A 20,495-nucleotide genomic window follows, 5' to 3' on the forward strand; every position below is an offset into this window, starting at 1 on the left:
ATAATGGTCAAAAACTGAGAAATAATGAATTTTTTCCATTTCTTTCTTAATCTTCCTGTAAAAATGGATTAAAAAAAAATAATTCCTAGCAAAATGTACCTCCCAAAGAAAGCCTAATTAGTGGCGGAAAAAAAAGGATATAGATCAATTAATTGTGATAAGTAGTGATAAAGTTATTGGCGAATTAATGGGAGGTGAACGTTGCTCGGATGCATACGATTTTCAAAGCTGTAGGCTGAAGTGGTTAATCTTCCTATTAGGTTTCCTGCTGGGTCATCTAAAGCAGTGTTTCTCAACATTTTATTGGTATGTACCCCTTGTAAAACCCTATACTCACCAAGTACCCCCTAGCATAGTAAAAATTATCACAAGTACCCCATTGACAAATATATATGTAATCAAAGTAAATGATAATTGGTTCTAAACAATTTCCAAGCATTTATTATTGCTTTTAGTTAGATACAATACTAATTTGGTGTTGTTTAAATACGATTTATCATTTTCTAAAACTCTTAGGGCCGGTTCACACTTGCGGTTTTGCAAAAACCGCACCGGATGTCCGGACCGCACCGGAGCCGGATCGGACCTGAACCGTACGGTTCCTGTCCGGATCCGGTCCGGTTGCATACGGTTTCCGTGCGGTATGAACACGGTTGCGGTCCGGATCCGGATAGTAACAACCTGTATAAAAACAAAAAAAAATGTTGGGGTCTGGGAGGTCAGCAGAAGGGGGAACTGTGGAATCAGGCCCTCTGCTGTTTAGCACTCACCTCCACCTCCGACATGCTGCCAACATCTCCGGATCCGGATCCAGCTGTGCTGCTCCACTCCAAAATGCTTGCCCATGTGTCCCCAGCCAATATCGCCGCAAAAATCCGCATAGGAAGTGGGGTAGAACATCCGGATTTTTTGCCAGTGTGTTGTGCGCTCTCCGGTTCTCATTGGTTTCCATTGGCCGGATGGTGCAGTCCGGCTCCGCCCCGGATACGGCTGCCGGAGGAGCCGGACCCAAAAATAGCGCATGTTGGAACGGACACCGGAGTCCGGATCCGGTCCGGCTCCGGACGAAACGGACGCATGTGAACCCTGGCATAGCCTTACATTGCTATGCCGTGCGTCCGTTTCGTCCGGCCAGCATGCGGTGCGGCTCCGGTGCGGCTGCGGCACGGCTATTCCGGATAGCCACCGCTAATGTGAACCGGGCCTTAATTTGTTATTCTTGGTTGAGTATATCAAGCCTGAGTACCCCCTGGAACCATCAGAAGTACCCCCTGGGGTACGCGTAACACACGTTGAGAACCTAGGATCTAAAGTAGCGCTCCTAAGATAAGTCACCTTGAGCACCAATAGACTCTGCCTCACAATACTGTGGCACAGCAGGAAGTGCAGGCAGCTCAGGTCATGGCCCAGAAACTTTTCAAAGCAGGTTCATGAGAGAAAAGTTTGTTATAAACAAAAACGAGTTGAAATAATTACAACGTTAAGAAAACAAACCGATGTTATGCTTAGTGCTTATCCCACAGCAACCACGTTTGGGTCTCCTATTGGCATATATTGGTCTCTCTACGCTCATGCCAGGTGCTGCTGAAAAGGCACAGGCAGGGAAGAGGACACCGTACTCCCCCGCCTTCTTCCCGCCTCCTCCCGTGTGTGTGAGGAGAGCCGGCGAAGTGCATGCTGGGCCGGGACATCCCCCTTCCCGCGCTGTGTGAGCCGCAGAGTCTGCGCTGCCGCCGCCATGTTGCCAGCAGCCGCTACCGTCAGCCTCTAGCCGTGCCCCGCTTCTGTCCTCCCTCCCTGTCAGTCCGGAGCCGCCAGGTGGAGGAGGAGGCCGCCGCCGAGTCACCGACAGCAGGGAGCGGCCAGCCTAGCCCGAGCCATGTCCACCAAGGACGGTAAACACTCCACCACCGAGCGGGCGATTAAATGTGAGTGTGCCTGTGTCTCCCGTGCAGCCCCCCCGAGTGACAGGCAGGCGGCCCTCGGCGTCTCCCTCCTCGGCTCGTGACTGAGGCAGCGAGAATAAAGATGGCGGCCCCGCAGCTGATGGCTGGGACCGAACTGGGGAGACGCCGGCCTGCAGCCGCCTGGAATCCCCCATTCCCCCCTCCCCTCATGTCAGGAGCTCCCGGGCCCCGCACATGTAGAGCGATAACCATGGCAACCTGCTCACTGGCTGCATCCCCGTCCTGTGTGCTCCCATCATCCTCATCATCGCATGCATTTCTATGTGTATAGCTGTACATCGCAAGCTGGAGCTGTCATGGTGAATGGATTCATGGAACAGCTATGTCAAATAGGAAGCTGCTGCTGTTTGCTAAACAGTCCCAAGAGCTGGAGGTTTCAGACTGGGAGCACACTAGGCAGAATCGATAGCGGTTTTTGCCCATACTGTTAGGGCTAGTTCGCACTTGCTTTAAAAACGTATCCGTAGCTAAGTTTTTTTGTCCCAGGCAAAAAACTGAGCCACGGATACCAATGTTAAAAATAGGAACAGTACACACTCAAGTTAAAAACGTATCCGCGTGCGATCCGCGGAATACGTTTTTAAACCCGGAACGCAGAGACCGGACTTGCAGCATTTTTCACGGACCCGAATACACGTACGGGTAGTGAAAATCAATGGAGAAACGGGCTTCCCTCTTCACTGACATTTTGGGACACTGGAAACGGATCAGTTTCCAGTGTCCCTTGGTGAGGGATGGGGCCGCCATGCTGGAGGGGTTAGCAACCAGGATGGGGGGCTGCGGGAAAAGCAGCGGCCAGGGTCACACCCCCCACTTGCTAACCTGGGTGCCCCCCATCCCCGCTCCCCCATAATGTAATAAATTGTACCTAAGGAGGTTCGGCGAGCCGGGCACTTCCGCCCACACTGAAATACAGAGGGCGGCATTGCAGGAAGTGACTCGAGCGGTGTGGGCGGAAGTGCCCGGCTCGCTGAACTTTAGGTACAATTTATTACATTATGTGCGAGTTGGAGGGGGAGCACCCAGGTGAGCAAGGGGGGGGTGACCCCCCTGGCCGCCGCTTTGCCCGCAGCCCCCTATTGTGGCTACTACCCTCTCTAGCAAAAAAAAACAAAACAAAAACACACAAACGGATCCAGAACGTGTGCTGCAAAAAAAAGCAGCACGGATCCGTTTGCGTTCCGGTTTTTGACAATCGGAGCCCGGATCGCGGATGTGTCCCGCACCTGGAGCTAGTGTGGCCCTAGCCTAACGCAGAGTCCGGACTTGCAGCATTTTTCACGGACCCATATACACGTACGGGTAGTGAAAATCAATGGAGAAACGGGCCTCCCTCTTCACTGACATTTTGGGACACTGGAAACTGATCAGTTTCCAGTGTCCCTTGGTGAAGGATGGGGCCGCCATGCTGGAGGGGGTAGCAGCCAGGACGGGGGGCTGTGGGCAAAGCGGTGGCCAGGGGGGGTCACACCCCCCCCTTGCTCACCTGGGTGCCCCCCGCTCCAGCTCACACATAATGTAATAAATTGTACCTAAGGAAGTTCGGCAAGCCGGGCACTTCCGCCCACACTGCTCGAGTCACTTCCTGCGATGCCGCCCACTGAAATACAGAGGGCGGCATTGCAGGAAGTGACTCGAGCAGTGTGGGCGGAAGTGCCCGGCTCGCCGAACTTCCTTAGGTACAATTTATTACATTATGTGTGAGCTGGAGGGGGAGCGGGGACGGGGGGCACCCAGGTGAGCAAGAGGGGGGTGTGACCCCCCCCCCCCCCCCCGGCCGCCGCTTTGCCTGCAGCCCCCCATTGTGGCTACTACCCCCTCTAGCAAAAACAAACACGCAAACGGTACCAGAACGTGTGCTACAAAAAAGGCAGCACGGATCCGTTTGCGTTCCGGTTTTTGAAAATCGGAGCACGGACCGCGGATGCGTCCCGCACCCAGAGCTAGTGTGGCCCTAGCCTTAGGCCCCATTCACACTTAAAAGCACAAAACGCCGGCAGTAGTTTTGCGGGAGTGATTTTTCTGCGATTTCACGCAGAATTGCGTTTAGCTTCTATAGCACTGAATCGCGATCGCCGGGAAATCTGAAAATGGTGCAGGCTACGCGTTTGATGATTTGCGTTAATCAGCAGCGATTAATGCAAATCGGCCAAGTGAGAACGGGTCCATAGGGTTTTATTACCCTAGCGCTTTAAAAAAGCGCTAGCGTTTAAGCGTTTTGCTGAAATCGCCGGCAAAACGCTCTATTGTGAACGGGGCCTAAGTCTATGGGCTCTTTCACACCAGAGCCCTTTTTCTGCGTTTCAACGTAAAGTCGAAAGTTTGCGCTACATAGTTATTTGGGTTGAAAAAAGACATACGTCTATCGAGTTGCTTTAACCAAGGTGAAATGAAAGTCTATAGACTTTCATTTTACCTTTCACACCTGATGCTGCGTTTTGATGCATTGCGTTATGATGCACCCGGGAGCTTTTTATCGCGGAGCCAGCGGTTTCCCGTCGGGTGAATTAATAGCCACCGCCGCTGTTTGCGGCGCACCGCAGCATCCCGACAACACGCCACAGGCTATTCAACGTGTGCAGGAAACTGCTCCTGCACGCGTTGGTAGATGTGAAAGAGACCTAAGGGCCACATCAAAAATCGCATATGTGCGTTTTAGGGCCCGTTTCCACTAGCGCGAATCTGCATGCGTTTTCTGCATACAGATTTGCATAACCAATATATAATCAATGGGCCTGTTTTCCCTTGTCAGGAAAACTGAAAGTTTTACTGTGCTGGAAAAATCTGCACAGCAGTGCCATCAGAATTCGCACACCGTAAGGCTAGTGTGCGATTCGCCTGTAATGTATTTAATAGGAAATTGGCCTGTTTTTGCTATGCGAATTTCCATGCAAATTTGCATACGGTTTTGCTTAAAATCAATGTAAAAGCACACAGGCACTGACATGGTTAAATTCGCATACCTACAAACAGATGCAAATTTTAATGCGTTTTCGCGTTAAAATTTGCATACGAATTTGCATCCGCATGTGAATTCGTTTTTGTGTTTTCCGCAATGGAATTGGAAATGGGCCCTTACAACCTGCAGTTCACTTATGGAACAGAGTGTGATCGCGCAAGGCAGGCCATCGCGTTTTGGAAAGTAGTGGAAAATGATGTAAATCGCAGTGCTGCGATCGGCAAGAGGGGTGCAATCTGTTTCTTGAAGCGGATCGTGGCCTAGTGATAAAGGGCCCAATTTCTCAAAAATTTAAGTAAAACGCACATAATGTATTAATGGAAATGAAGAGGACAGCTGGTTTACATGCTTTATTTTATTAAATAAATATGATACTGTTTTACACCTTTGAAAAAGGGAAACTGTTGAAGAAATAAACACAAACTCATACAAAAACGGAAAACTTTTGCTAAAATGCATGAAAACAGAAAAATCCTACAAAAGTAACTTAAAAAAAGGAACACAATGCAGAAAACTTTTCCGCACTGCCTAGTGTGCTCCCAGCTTTAGATGTGTGTGATTCCCATGCACGGGGGATTCCTCTGTGTGTTATTGGTAATCCTGCAGGGGAAATTGGATATTGACGGATTGCAGGCAGCTCAGCTGTTTCCCCTGGTGTGGCTGCTGGACGAGCCTCATCACTGGATTGATTTAGAAGCTGTCACAGTGTGGGTGCATGCTGCCAGGCCAGAGGGTGGGAGCTGTTGGTCAGATCTAAAGAATTGCAAATGCTTGTTTATTTATGTTTCTAGTTGTGCAGGCAATTTGACAGATGTGGCAACTGAAAACTTGTCCTTTTTAAAATGCATACATATAAAACGTACATTTCTCCCTGAGAACTGTGCACTATAAAATGCTTACCATATTGCTTATGTAGGTAGTAACAAGATGACAGATTTTGGACTAGCCCATCTCCTCATGGAAGATTCTCAGTACAGTAGACTCACTTTTTATAGTAACCGCTAAGGGACCAGAGGACTAAGTTTACTATAAGAAGATTCTACTGTATTACCTTTAAGCTATGTGCATACCGCAAGACAAAATGTGAAATAACCACTGAAAGACCCTTCCACGACCAAATACAGAAGATGTTAAGCAATGTGATGCGAATGACAGCAGAAGACTGCAACCATAATGCTAAACAATTGTTAACCAACAGAATGATGTAGGGGAAAGTGCCATAGACTTTGTGGGCGAATCGTTTAAAAAAATGGTTTATAGCTCTGTACACACTGCTGATGATGAACGTTGGTGTGTAGTGCCAAAGTGATCTGTCATGTCGCTTATTCAAAATGCCTGAACACCATCGTGGATCGTTCGTTTATTGTTGTTGTTTGTACTTTGGATTATCAAGCAACATCTGAAACGTGAGACGTTCATCGTTTGTGTCTAACGAGTTTTATTAACTGTGTGTACGGAGCTTTATTCTTTACAGAAGCACCCCTGGAAAGAATATGTAGTGATTCCTCCTGACTGACCAACTGCAGCTCAGTAAGCACTTTTCTATATAGAGAAATTACTGTGGATCCCCCACATGAGGATATGGACTAATCCAAAATCTGTCACATTTTCACTGCCTAATCTCGCTGACTGTGACACAGAAAAAAAACAGTAATGTATAGCTCATACATTTCAAACTTGGCCTGAGGGCCAAATCTGGCCCTCAGAGCCATTAAATTTGGCCCTCAAGTAGTTTCTCCTCTTTGCATTATGTTTGGCCCACTCTAGACCACCAGGGAAGCTATATTGAAGGTGAAGCCATATGGGGGGTAGGGGGAAAGCACTAAACACTGGGGAACTCTGGGGAGGGTGGGGGCCACTAGACAGCAGAGGACAATATAGGCAAGGCAGGAGGACCACTAGACACAAGGGAACTGCATAGGGGTCGGAGGGGGAGCCATGATTGGACACCAGGGAACTTTATTAAGGTGGCCCGTAGACATTGAGGTTGGCCTGCAAATGGATACCAGTGTTCAATTTCGGCCCACTTTGTATTTGACACGTCTGGTTTAGTTCATTTTACTCTTGGAGTAGTATACATTTTATACTTACTGTATGTATTTTAGTTTACTATTTTTCACAAGTTGTCTTCTTCTTGAGTTGGGGTAGGTCCCACTTTTCTTGTCTTGGTTTCATTGACTACATCAAGATTTGCCATCTACATTTCTTGTTTATTTATTGTACAATGCTCCATAACAGGTTGCTTTTTTGTGTTTTGTAATGGGTTATAATAAGGGTAGCAAACACCTTGTTTGTACAGTGTTGAGTGACCGTTTTTTGTTATGTTATTAGGGCAGGTATGAAGAAAACTAGAACAAATTGTTGGTAGGTGTGACCAATTGTTGACCAATGTCGCGTTTTAGGTTTTCTTGCTCCAGAGAAAGGGCCCATTCACATCAGGCTAACAAAAAGCTCTGATCCAGCAGGGCAGAAGCACATGTGTAAACAAATCCCATATTAACCAATTAAGGACCACGGGATTAACCCCCCCCCCTTAAAAACCAGGCCATTTTTTTCAAAATAGGCCACTGCAGCTTTAAGGCTTCGCTGCAGGGCCGTACAACTCAGCACACAAGTGATTCCCCCTCCATTTTCTGCCCACCAACAGAGCTCTCTGTTGGTGGGCTATGATCCCTGATATTTATTCCTTTTATTTTTTGAATGTTGTCATAGGCTTCAACCTATGACATTGGATCGCTGTCTTGCCTCCCCAGGGGACAGCCGAGTGACACGGCTGTACACAGTAAATAGACAGTGGTTTCGCCGTCAGTCTCCTTGCAGCGATCGCCGCTGGGAGATACTCCGTTATTCAAGCAGGGATGCGCATGCAATCTCCTGCATAACACGCCCCCAGGACTTTACACCGGTAGGCGTTAGGCAGTCCTGGGGCTGGCACTGCGTTCGCACATTGGTGTGATGCGGTTGCCTAGAGGTAAAGGGACAATTGAACTTAGAGGAATATGAAGGCTGCATTATTTATTTCCTTTTAAACAATAATAGTTGCCTGGCCATCCTGCTGATCTATTTGGCTGCAGTAGTGTATGAATAACACCAGAAACACGCATGCAGCTAAACTTTTCTGAACTGACTAATGGTAAACGCCTGACGTGTATGACTGAAAGTATTAGAGGCAGAGGAACAGCAGGACAGACAGGCAATTTGTATTGATTAAACGGAAGTAAATATGGCAGGCTCACTTTAGTTGCCCTTTTAAAGAGCAGCTGTCAGCCATACTGTCTCAGAAAAAAACACATATATAAGTAGATAAATACTTGCACTACTTATATAACACATGTATTGTACTGCCCACGTTTTGATTTTAGTGATTTTTCTACAGTAAAAAAAAAAGAAAATCCTTCTTAGTATTTCCTATATTACCTGTGGCTATTTTGAAGCCAATCCTGATGTCATTTCCTGCCCTTAGTCTCCTCTGCCTGATTTGCCCACCCTTCACTATAGAAAGTGCGTTGTTTCAGCATGAGAAATATTGGTCAATCAAAGAGGAACAGAGGTGTGGGAGGGAAAACAGGAGGGAAAGAGGCTTCAGCCAATCAGGCTGCATTAGTCAAGTCCGAGGGGAAATAAAGAAGCAAAAAAGGACAACCCAGCATGCCCTGCAACTTCCTTTTTGTGTACCAAATAAGAGTCAGGTAAACTGGGGAATGATCATTTATCAACAAGAAAAGTAAGGCCCAGTGCACACTGGGCGGATCCGCCGGTCGCATCCGCCTGAAAATCCGCATGGCTAATGTATCTCTATGGGCTGGTGCACACCGGCAGTTTGAGGTTTTTAGCAAGCCGCAAACGTGCCTCTTGCTGCACGTTTGCGGTTTGCTTAAAACCTCAAACCGCCGGTGTGCACCAGCCCATAGAGATACATTAGCCATGCTGATGCGGACGGCGGATCGCATCAAGATCCACCCGGTGGGCACTGGGACTAAACTGTCATCCGCACCCAAAACCGCTAGCGTTTTGTGGATCTGCTAGCGGTTTTGGTGTGCACTGGGCCTAATAGTGATTTTAACTTTTGGATTTCCTGGTTATCATCTTTACTACTTGTTTACCAGATAAAAATAAAGAATTGATTTTTTTTTCTCCATTTTTTTTGCCCGACAGTTAATTTAAGCGTAGAATCCATTTACTCTTGCCAATTGGAGTGGAACACAAGTTCTCGGCCGGCATGATTTTTCTTGAGCCTGCAATGTGCGTGCGGATGTTCACGTAATCTGTGCAAGCCTATGGGAATGGACAGTGTCTGTTCACACTAGGCTGTTTTTGCCCTCCGTTCTGGATCTACCATGACTGTGAAGTCGGTACAAAAATCACCAGACTCCAGCTCTGACTCCTCAGTTTATGAAACCACCAACTCTGATCCCTCAACTCTGACTCCACAGCCCTGGCAGGACTATGGAATGTGTACAAAAATCATCCAACTCCAGGCTCCTCAGCTTATGAAACCTAACTCCTCAGGCCTGGAATCTACTCACCTGTCTTCGGTCACAATTCAGGTCCTCACGCACAATGACTGCTGCTGTGCTCGGGGAAAAGTGCTGGTATTGGAGTCCCGAAAGAAGCATAGGGCTATCACGGGACTGTAAAGGACCAATGGGAATCTTCCATAGCACCAGGCAGGAGTTTCACTTGGTTCACTAAGTGGTGAGCCAATTTGAATCTTCCATGTTGCTAGGTAGGATTCCCACTGATCTAACCAATAGTAGCCCTGTGGTTGTCGGGGCTCTGAATTTACTGGGGCTTGTCCCCTAGCCCAGCAATAGAGTCACAGCAGCGGGAGGGCTCAGATGGCAGCGGCAGGCTAAATGCACAATAGTAAGTACTTTGAGTCACTCACTGGATGCTGCAATGGCACACAGATTATCTGATTTGGATATGCTGTGAACACGTCGTCGTGCATCCAGTGTGAGCCTAGCCAAAGTGGAATTACTGTGGGCAGGACTGGAATTTTGCACCCGGCTAGTAAGATTTTGAAATTATATTTACTTCATTATACAGCAGATTAATCTGTCAAGATGACAGCTATCAATTATTAGTTTCCTGAATATGGTTCTGTTTAAAGTTTCTGTTCAACCCAAGTGAGTTCCTGCTAAGGAGTCTATAAAGTTTGTATTTTTAGGCTAATTACACACCAGGACGTTGCGTTAAGGGGACGTTATAGGGCACATAACGTGCCCCTAACGCAACGCCTGGTGCACTCTGGTGTGGATGTCGGATGCCAGCTCACTCTGGCGTCCGTGATGCGTACTCTTGGACGCATGCAGCATCACGTGGTCCCGTCCGGCCAATCGCCGCACAGAGCGGCCGCTCCAGGAAGTAAACACTGCACGTCACTGAGTGCAGTGAATATTAATTAGCCATGTGCCCGGCCGCTCTCCCCTCCTCCCCAACATGACTGAGCATGTGCAAACAGTCTAACGCGGCTTAGCCGCGTAGAGCGCACAGCATGCAGCACTTTGCTGCGTTACAATGTAACGCAACGTGGGCAGTGTGAACAGCCCACTTGTGTTACATTGCTGTGCGTTGGGGGAGCGTTACAGGCTGCACTAACGTGCGCCTGTAACGTCCCTGTGTGCAAGAAGCCTAAATGCAGAAAAATTCCAGTATCTTATTTTTGAAAGTCTCTGCAGGAAAGTTTCACCACAAGTGTTTATTGGCGGTCTTTTCCATTATTCCACAGCAGAGCTTGTGATTGATTAAAAAAATGGAAGGGTTTTCTGCCCTGAACCCTGATTCTTAATAATTCACTTGCTGGCAATTACTGTACTGTTTTTACCAAGTAGGTGGTATATTCTCCTTACTATCTCATTGGTTATTTTGGACTCATGATGTTGAGTATGTCATGTGACCTTTTAAAGCCATTGCAGAGTTGGCAGCAGGAAGAGGAACTTTGGTCTTTAGGCTGATGTTTTGTTTGGTGGTGCATTATGAAGTGGTTTTGTATTTCTATGTTATAAATAGGCCAGGTTGCCAAATCATCCCTGATGGGACATATGGCTGACATATTTAATTTTACACCGTACCAGTTGCCTGGCTGTCTGCTGATCCTCTGCCTCTTAGGGCCCATTCACACTCAGGCGATTGCAATTACCGCAAATGCACTGCAAGTATCATTTCCTGAGCAATCACGATTCGATTCTCATTTACAGAAATGAGAATCACAAAGCACTAGCGTAGCAAATTGTGAAAAATGCAAAATCACTAGTGATCGCGTTTTGTGCAGGGCTGTGGAGTCGATACGAAAATCATCCCGACTACTCATTTTATGAAACCGATTCCAGGTACCCAAAATTGCTCCAACTCAACTCCGATAACCACCTCTGCAGATAATCCAGTGCGTGTAAAGTGGCGGTCTGCCAGGCGGATGACCTTGATCAAGTGACAGCTGGTAGCTTTGTTCTCAACACTTGCCCCACACACCTTGTGACTTCATATCTGCACTGCTTTGTCGGACCTCCCCCTCCCACCGACATTCATCACAGAATGCGTCATCGGCCTGTAGGCAGACGTTTCTGTACAGCCTCAGCCCAGTGATGTCCCCTGGGGGATCGGGCCCGATCACATTTATGATTAACTGACCTTTTTGATTACTTAAGCTGTCAAGCTACTTCTACAGTGAGAAATATCTCATTGCATCAGACACTATTTTGCGCACTGTATCACGGTTGCCTTATGTGCACATTATAACGCAATGCCCTATTGTGGAACTAGTTTTAATCATTTGCTTTAGAATATTACTAGCCTCGTACAAAGCTAAGGTTCGGCTCTCACAAACTCTGATTTCTACTATACCAAAAGTCACGTTTTTAAATGGTTATTTCTGTTTACTAGCCAAAACTGGATTGATTAGTCTGGGTAACTCCTCCACTATTTGCTGTAGTTTTGTTTGCACCTGTCTTAATAAATCAGCCTTGGTAAGTGCTCAGTTTACACTGAAGGCACTGTCAGCATATCCATCGCCAGCCAGAGGTTGTAACGGTCAGGGATGAGCGAGAATGAATTTGAGAAAAGCTAAATCGTCCCGGTAAGTGTCAGAAGACGGAGCGTGGCATAGAGTGCATCGGCTGCCTATGTAAGCTGACCCCTGCTTGCACAGCCCGTGCCCCCACGCATGTTTTGAGACCATTTAGATTTTCACTAAATAGTTCTTCATCCCTGGTGCCAGTCAGCAGGGCTGTGGAGTCGGTGTCTGAGCCATTTTAGTTACCTGGAGTCAGTGGTTTCATAAACTGAGGAGTCAGTCGGATGATTTTACTACCGACTCCACAGCCCTGCCAGTTAGTGTAATAGCAATGCGTCCATTGCAGTGTACAATGCACTGCTGTGTGCATATTTAACACACGGTGGATGCATTGCCATACCGTCAAAAAAAGCACCGAATCTGTGCGGAAACAGATCCGCTGATGCAGCACATTTGGTGTAAACCTAGCCAGAATATGACTCTGCATTTTGCATATTGTTGCTTTGAAAATGTTGCAGATTGTATAAAAGTTACAGATGTTGCTTGGTTATCTGGAGCCAGAAATCTTGTGTTTTGTTTTTCTTAAAATTCATTATTTGTGATATCTATAGTGTATGTATGTATGTATGTATGTATGTATGTATGTGTGTGTGTGTATGTGTATATATATATATATATGTGTATGTGTATGTGTATGTGTATATGTGTGTGTATATATGTATATATATATATATATATATATATATATATATATATATATATATATATATATATATATATATATATATAATTTTTAAGGGTCCGATTCCTCTATCCTGAATCTGCATGCGCTTTCTGCATGCAGATTTGCATGACCAATACAAGTGAATGGGCCTGTTTCCACTTCGCATACAATGTATTTAATAGGAAATTTGCATGCATTTTCGTATGCAAATTTTAACATGAATTTTACCACGAATTCGTGTACGGTTTGGCATAAAATCAATGTAAAAGCACACAGGCACTAACATTGTTAAATTCTCATACTTAATAACAAATGCGAAAACTTCGTGGTAAAATTTGCATCCGCATGCAAATTCGTTTTCTGCAACAAATTCGCACCACACAAGTGCAAACGGCTCCTTTAGGCTGCTTACACACAGGGACATTACAGGCGCACGTTAGTGCGCCTGTAACGCTCCCCCAACGCACAGCAATGTAACTCAAGTGGGCTGTTCACACAGCCCGCGTTGCGTTACATGTAACGCTGCACGTTGCCCGGAAAGTGCAGCATGCTACGGCGTTAGAGCGGCTATAGCCGCGTTAGACTGTTTACACATGCGCAGTAGGGGGCGGAGAGGAGGCGGGGAGAGCCAGCTACAGTAGCCGCGCACATGGCTACTTAATATTCACTGCACTGGTGGCCGCTGATTGGCCGGCGGGACCACGTGATGCGGAGTGTCTCACTCCGCGTCACGTGGTCCCGCCAGCCAATCAGCGCCACTCTGGGAGACTTTATCGGAATAGAGCCGCCTAACACGGCTCACTCTACCGTCGGCTCTTGCAGCACCATACGTTGTGTTAGGTGCACGTTATGTGACCTTAACGTGGCACCTAACGCAACGTCTTGGTGTGCAAGTAGCCTCAAAGGAGTTATCAGGCATTGGCAAGTAAAAGAAGGGCTACTTACCCGGGGCTTCGTCCAGCCCCAAGCTCCCAGCATGTCCCTCGCCGCAGCTCTGCGGTGAGCCGTTCGCCGCCAATGCCTCTCGGGTCCTTGGCGATGACGTCAGGCAGACCTGGAGGCGAGCGGCGCTGTCAACTACTGCGCCTGCGCAGTATGCTCCGGTTCACAAGGCGGTGATTGACCCTTTAAAGTGTTGCATCATCAATGTCAATTCATTGCAGAGACATTCACTTCCTATTTTATTATGTTGCATTGGTTTCAAAACAGTGAGATATTTTGTATCTGTAGGCCTTTGGTATAGAGAGTGTTTGTTTATATAGCACCTGTATTGCATAATGCCAATCTCTGTGGGAATATTTACAGACTGATAACTATTATTTACTAATTTGCTGGTGTTTGCTTATGTAGTGTTTACATAACTTTTTTGTTTGCCACACAGTGGCACAGTTGAGCTTTCCTCATACAAGTGCAGATATACTACAGTTGAGTCTGTTATATGGCACTGACAGGGTTTGGCTGATGCCGGATAAGTGTGATTTCTGGTTGCTTGAGACTCAGTGATAAATAACAGGCCTAGTTATTACATTACTATTTACCCCACTCTATAAGGGCTCTATTCTATGGACGGTTGAACTGCTCATTTGTTGAGCAGTCCAGCTGCGGGCCACAAGCGCTGCTTGATTGCGATTACATTCAGCCGAATGGCAGAGTTAAGTAACACCGCGTATCATGTTTGCCACATGGTGGCGTTACCCAGTGACACAAATAGTTTCATGTCGTGTCTGAAAATGGCAACAGCCGCGTTCAGGTGCTTTTGCCTATCTACCTGTGCTGATCATTAGCAAGCGCTCGTTCAGTGAATGGGAGCAGGACAGGCGCTGAATTCACCGCCTGTCAGCTGCTTGTGGAAAGACATCATGTATATAGGAGTTAGGCCGAGGCTTAAAGAGAACCAGTGGGAACATGACAGTAAACACCTACCCTGCTTTTAGTTTCATTCTTATCTGCTTAATTAGTCTATTATCAGCTGTGATAAGAATCCCCGACTGGCTCAGTCTAGGTTTGACCTGGAATCATCATAGCTGAGTCACTCTTCTGTGGAGTCTTTTCAAGCCCAAGCCTGCCACCTCCTGGCTCAGATTTCCTGCTTTGCATACTGAGAGCTGTGATGACATGGGAGGGGCTGCTCTGCGGAGAGAGATTATCTCTGAAACAGACAAGTGTGGCTGCAATATGATCTGTGTGCTCTCTGTCTGCATAGATAATGATGATGATGACTGCAGTTTCATTCCTATGAGAGACACTTCCTACAGGCAGCTGCACATCACACCAAAATGAAAGCACACAGATGAAAGGCTGCAGCAGCCTTTCTCATATAGCCTAGATAGCAGCCTAGTCTCATATAGCCTAGACAGCACATCCAGAACAACTCATAACCCCGAAGCAGAAGGGATATGAGCCGGCGGCCATATTTGATTTTTCCTGGAGCAATAATGGATAAAAAACACTAAAAAAGGCACACCAGATCGGCGAAATTATCAGGTAGAGCATTTATTCTTTACAAGCTATCGACTGATATGTTTATTTTGTGTGAAACGTTCATCTCTGGTTCCCTTTAAGGTGCGTACACACGCACTACGGCAATGAATGACGGATCGTTCAGAAACAGCCTTATCAGTCTGCCGACAGACTGTACACACGCACTATTGTCGCTGGAACGCCCGCCCAGTGGGAGGGTCTGACGGACCCGTCCTTCATTGCTGTAGTGCGTGTGTACGCACCTTTACTTTGTCTTCACTATTTTGGCAGTTAAATCTCTATGCACAGATTGAAATTGGCATAAGATTAAGTCAGGGCTGGGCAAATCTTAAAATCTAAGAGCCGAATACTCAAACCTTGAAGCCAGCAGCCATGTGGCCTGGAACAGTATGTTGGTTCTTTGTGCTAATATCTTAGATATCTTAGCACTGTTCATCATGTGACACAGATGCTGACATTGAAATGAAAATGTTATCCAAGTAGTTAACAATCCCTCCCTCCCCACCATGCTTTTTAACTTGACTACCAAAATATTCTTTGAGGCAGACTTGCAACTCTTTCATGAGGAATGAATCACCCAAACACTTATGATGTTGCAGGCAGTACAACTTTAGTAGCTAAGATACTGATTTGTCATCAGCTGAAATGCATTGGATAGCTAGTTGTAATGTTTCCAGTAATTGTAGGGCATTCTGGCAATTTGTGACCAACTCCTCTGTAATAACAGTCTGCTGTTTGACATACGCCTTGCCTAACCTGCACCCTTTCCATGTCCCCAGAACTAACCATTCACTAGAGTTGGCCTATGACAGTGATCTGCAAACTTAGTTCTCCAGCTGTTAAGGAACTACAAGTCCCACAATGCATTTGCCTTTATGAATCATGACTGTGGCTGTCAGACTCCCGCAATGCATTGTGGGACTTGTAGTTCCTTAAAGAGACTCTGTAACAACAAAAACCTCCCCTGGGGGGTACTCACCTCGGGTGGGGGAAGCCTCCGGATCCTAATGAGGCTTCCCACGCCGTCCTCTGTCCCACGGGGGTCTCGCCGCAGCCCTCCGAACAGCCGGCGACTGTGCCGACTGTCAGTTCAATATTTACCTTTGCTGGCTCCAGCGGGGGCGCTGTGGCGACTTTCGGCACGGAAATAGACGGAAATACCCGATCTCCGTCGGGTCCGCTCTACTGCGCAGGCGCCGGAAACTTGCGCCTGCACAGTAGAGCAGACCCGACGGCGATCGGGTATTTCCGCCTACTTCGGCGCCGAGAGGCATCAGAGCGCCTGCGCAGGAGCCAGGAAGGTAAATATTGCGTCACCGCTGCACGGAGGGCTACAGCGAGACCCCCGAGGGACGCAGGACGGCGTGGGAAGCCTCATTAGGATCCTGAGGCTTCCCCCACCCGAGGTGAGTACCCCCCAGGGGCCGTTTTGTCGTTACAGTTCCTCTTTAAAGAGTAACTGTCGGGCATAAAATCAAAAATCAATTCTTTATTTTTATCTGGTAAACAAGTAATAAGGATGCTAAAGTTAAAATCACTATTACTTTTCTTGTTGATAAATTATCATTCCCCAGTTTACCTGACTCTTTTTTGGTACACAGAAAATTTGGTACACAGAAGAGAAGTTGCAGGACATGCTGGTTTTTTTTTTGTTTTTTTTTTTTGCTTCTCCACTTCCCCCCTCAGGCTTGACTTAATGCAGTCTGATTGGCTGAAGCCTCTTTCACTCCTGTTTTCCCCTCCCACACCTCTGTTCCTCTCTGATTGGCCAAAATTTCTCAGGCTGAAACAATGCACTTTCTATAGTGAAGGGCGGGGAAATCAGGCAGAGGAGACTAAGGGCGGAAATTACATCGCAACTGGCTTCAAAATAGCCACAGTAAATATGGAAACTGTCTAGAATAGGATTCTCTACTTTTCCTTTATAAAATTCACATGAATCATAACGTGGACAGTGCAATACATATGTAAGTAGAGCACGTATTTATCTACTTATATATTTGGTGTTTTTTTTCTTAGATAGTATGGCTGACATATGGCTTATAGTAACAGCTGGAGAGCCAAGTTTGCAGCTCACTGGCCTATGGGATGCAAATAATCCTGAATCCATGCAGAATTTTACAAATTGATGCAGCTTGAAAATGGACCAATTATCTAAAAAGGCATTCCACTGTGGTACTATGCAAAAATAAATAAATATTAAACTATAGTTCATAGCACCTATGATGTATTGCTGCAGTATATGAATTTGAATCCAAAAATCTCTGTTGTTGCACTAGGCTGATATGTGCCTGGGAAAGTAATGCACTGCCTGAGAAATGGGTGTGATGCACACATGGGCAGATACCATTATCGGAGTGGGCACTCCTCCATACTGACCATAAAATTGTGACTTTGGCAGCAACTTCCACAGTTGACAAGCAAATTCGCTGTCTAACAGGTACCGCTGGGGCACCAGCAGTTGTAGCAGACAGCTTGGCATTTGATCTGCGCTAAAGCACTATCTACACCTGACAAATTTTTTTTTGTCTAATTCAATCCAACATGTCCGATAGGGATTCGATTCAATTTGCCATTGTATTGTGATGGCAAATTGAATCGAATCAAATCCCGATCGGACACGTCTGATTGAATTGAATCAATGAGTCGGACAAAAAAATTGTATGGTGTAGATGGGTCTTATGCTGGGCATACACGGAGCGTTTTATGCGCCGGATCGAGTCAGAGGCTCGATGCCGGCGCATCCCCGCTCGTGCACGCGGATCGATTCCTGCCTGTCCCCGCGGGCACTTCCTTATCACCGCTTCGTTTTTTGCCCATTGTCCGCCCGCTGGGATCGAGAGGGGTCATCGGACCTGTCGGAAACTATCAATCGAGCCATCAGCGGCTCGATTGATGAGGATATACACTGCCGTGTATGCCCAGCATTAAAGTGAACCGAGCATCATTTTTAACACCCAGGGCAGCTCTATAGCAAATTTAAAAATGCATTCTAAAAATGTGGTTTATTATTAAAAACACCTTTCATTTTACCTCATCTTTTTACATTTAAGGGTTAAAACAGGCACTTCTTCTGTACTCCGAGCAACATATGATGGAAGGCAGATAAGGAATCGCCTCATTACTTAATTGACCACAATTAAACCCTGAGTCTTCCCCATTGTACTTCAAAAGGAAAACATTAGCCACACTTAAAGAATTTCACACCTAGCCTGTATAATTGCAGGGTAAAAGCAGCAGGGGTTTGAACTCCTGAAACATGGCAGCCCTTTCAGCTATTTGAACCCAGGAGCTGCTTAGTTCCCTTTAAAGGGATCCAAGCAGCTCCTGGCTTCAAATAGCTGCAAGGGCTGCCATTGTTCAGAAGCACAACTCCTGCTATTTTACTACTTGCATTATCCAGGCTAGGTGTGAAATTCTTCAACTGTAACTGATGTTTTCTGTTTGAAGTACAATGGGGGTTTGTTTGTGGGCAATTAAGTCTAATGAGGTGATTTCTTATCTGCTTTCCACCATCTCCTGCTCAGCGCCCGCAGGTCCTTTACGGTCGGACAAAGTGGCTATTTTAACCCTTAGATGTAAAAAAATGAGGTAAAATTTGTTTTTTTTTAATAAACCACATTTTTAGAATGCATTTTTTATTTGCTATAGAGCTGCCCTGGGTGTTAAAAATGATGCTCGGTTCACTTTAAGTGCAGGAGGATGGTGTGAGTAAACTAGTCTAGTATCAGCAGTCTTTATTGCCTGCAGTCTCTCTTGCCTGAATACATGTTGTTGATCAGCCCTCCTGATCTTATCTGTTCAGTAAATTGCAGTCATTAGCCACATATCATTGATGCCAAGGATTGCTGGATCCACATTCCTTTACTGCTGCAATCTATCATAGGTGCCATGAACTCTAGTTCTATTGCACAGTACAACCCTGGAGTGCTTTATAGCTACAAGACACCTGTAGCTTTCTATTGGCAGGTGGGGCCTGTTTCCACTTGTACGTTGCGATTCCTGTGCGGAAAAAGCATGTGTGATTTCGCATGCGGATGCGTTTTTCTATCCGATTTCGCATGCGTTTTGTGGCCAAGCGTTTTAACCATGTCAATGCTGGTGTGCTTTTCACATTGTTTTTACACAAAAACGCATGCGTTTTTCCTATTACTTTGTATGAATTCTGATGGCTCTGCCGTGCAGATTTTTTTCTACACAGAAAAACGCTAAGAAATCCTGACAAGTGGAAACAGTCCCATCCACTTGTATTGGTTATGCGAATCTGCATGCAGATTCACGCTAGTGGAAACAAGTCCTTACAGGAGAAAAGCGCTTTACAAAGGTTTTTGGTTGTAATCACATGGTGTGCATGTATTGTATATGTGGCAATAGATTTAAAACATACATGGAGTCAGAAAAATATGGAGGCTGAACTATTTATTTCCTTTAAAGGGAAGGTTCAAGCAAAATAAAAAAATGAGTTTCACTTACCTGGGGCTTCTACCAGTCTCATGCAGCCATCCTGTGCCCTCGTAGTCACTCACTGCTGCTCCAGTCCCCCGCTGGCAGCTTGCCGACCTCGGAGGTCGGCGGGACGCATTGCGTACATTTTTACGCATTCCCGCTAGTGCAGGACCATTAACACATACATTTTAGACGTTACTGGTTCAATGCGTAAATTTTTACGCATTGAACCAGTAATGCCCCAGGTAAGTGAAACTCATTTTTTTATTTTGCTTGGACATTCCCTTTAAACCAATACAAATATCCTGGCTGTTCAGTGTGTAGCTCTAACATTTTTAGCCAGAGACCCTGAACAAACTTGCAGATCAGGTGCTCTTGCTGTAATTTGAAATAAGTTAGGAGCGTGAAGTAATTCTGAAATGTTGAAATTTTGTTCAGAAGCTCCATCTAAATTCTGGTCCATTTTTGACAAGGTGGCATTACTCAGTTTCTGAAGATTCTTCAGTTGTACGTTTTTTACTAATAATTTCCTGTCCTACCACATCCCAAACTACCAGCAGCCTGGACTGATGACACTAAGCAGGTTTGGTCTATAGACTCATGCTGTTGATGTCAAAAACAAATTTACTTTACCATCTGTAGACTTCAGCAGAAATCACATTTGTTGTATCTAGCTACACCATTCCAGCCTGCAACTGTTATCCCTTTCCACTCTGACTTAGATATTTTCCTGCATGGCTCCTAATTCGGACATCATCTAACACAATAAAACTTGCGGTTTACTATGTCCGATATTCTGCCTCCGGCCATCAGCCCCGCTGTTGCACCTGCCATTTATTTCCACCGCTCCACCGCTTTTGGTCTACTGTAGGGAGCCGTTGCTGGATCGGGTCCGGCATGGTGCAC

General features: G+C 46.2%; 2 protein-coding genes across 8 annotated transcripts in view; one reads left to right on the forward strand and one right to left on the reverse strand.

The window, feature by feature from the left end:
- The window catches only part of LOC137535560 (opsin-VA-like), a 378,568-nt gene extending 377,373 nt beyond the window's left edge, over nucleotides 1-1,195 (reverse strand). The window contains exon 1 of the mRNA XM_068257397.1: nucleotides 771-1,195. Within this exon, the coding sequence (XP_068113498.1) occupies nucleotides 771-881 (111 nt within the window). The 5' untranslated portion in view covers nucleotides 882-1,195. The remainder of the gene's footprint in view (nucleotides 1-770) is intronic.
- Nucleotides 1,196-1,657: 462 nt separating this feature from the next.
- The window catches only part of PPP3CB (protein phosphatase 3 catalytic subunit beta), a 101,810-nt gene continuing 82,972 nt past the window's right edge, over nucleotides 1,658-20,495 (forward strand). For 2 of the 7 annotated variants that reach the window (XM_068257389.1, XM_068257390.1), the window contains exon 1: nucleotides 1,658-1,928. In XM_068257389.1, the coding sequence (XP_068113490.1) occupies nucleotides 1,880-1,928 (49 nt within the window). In that variant the 5' untranslated portion in view covers nucleotides 1,658-1,879. The remainder of the gene's footprint in view (nucleotides 1,929-20,495) is intronic. The other 5 variants (XM_068257392.1, XM_068257391.1, XM_068257394.1 and 2 more) reach the window with 3 other exon arrangements.

This window comes from Hyperolius riggenbachi, chromosome 10, assembly GCF_040937935.1.
Source record: "Hyperolius riggenbachi isolate aHypRig1 chromosome 10, aHypRig1.pri, whole genome shotgun sequence".
In the NCBI taxonomy this organism is placed as follows: Eukaryota; Metazoa; Chordata; class Amphibia; order Anura; family Hyperoliidae; genus Hyperolius; species Hyperolius riggenbachi.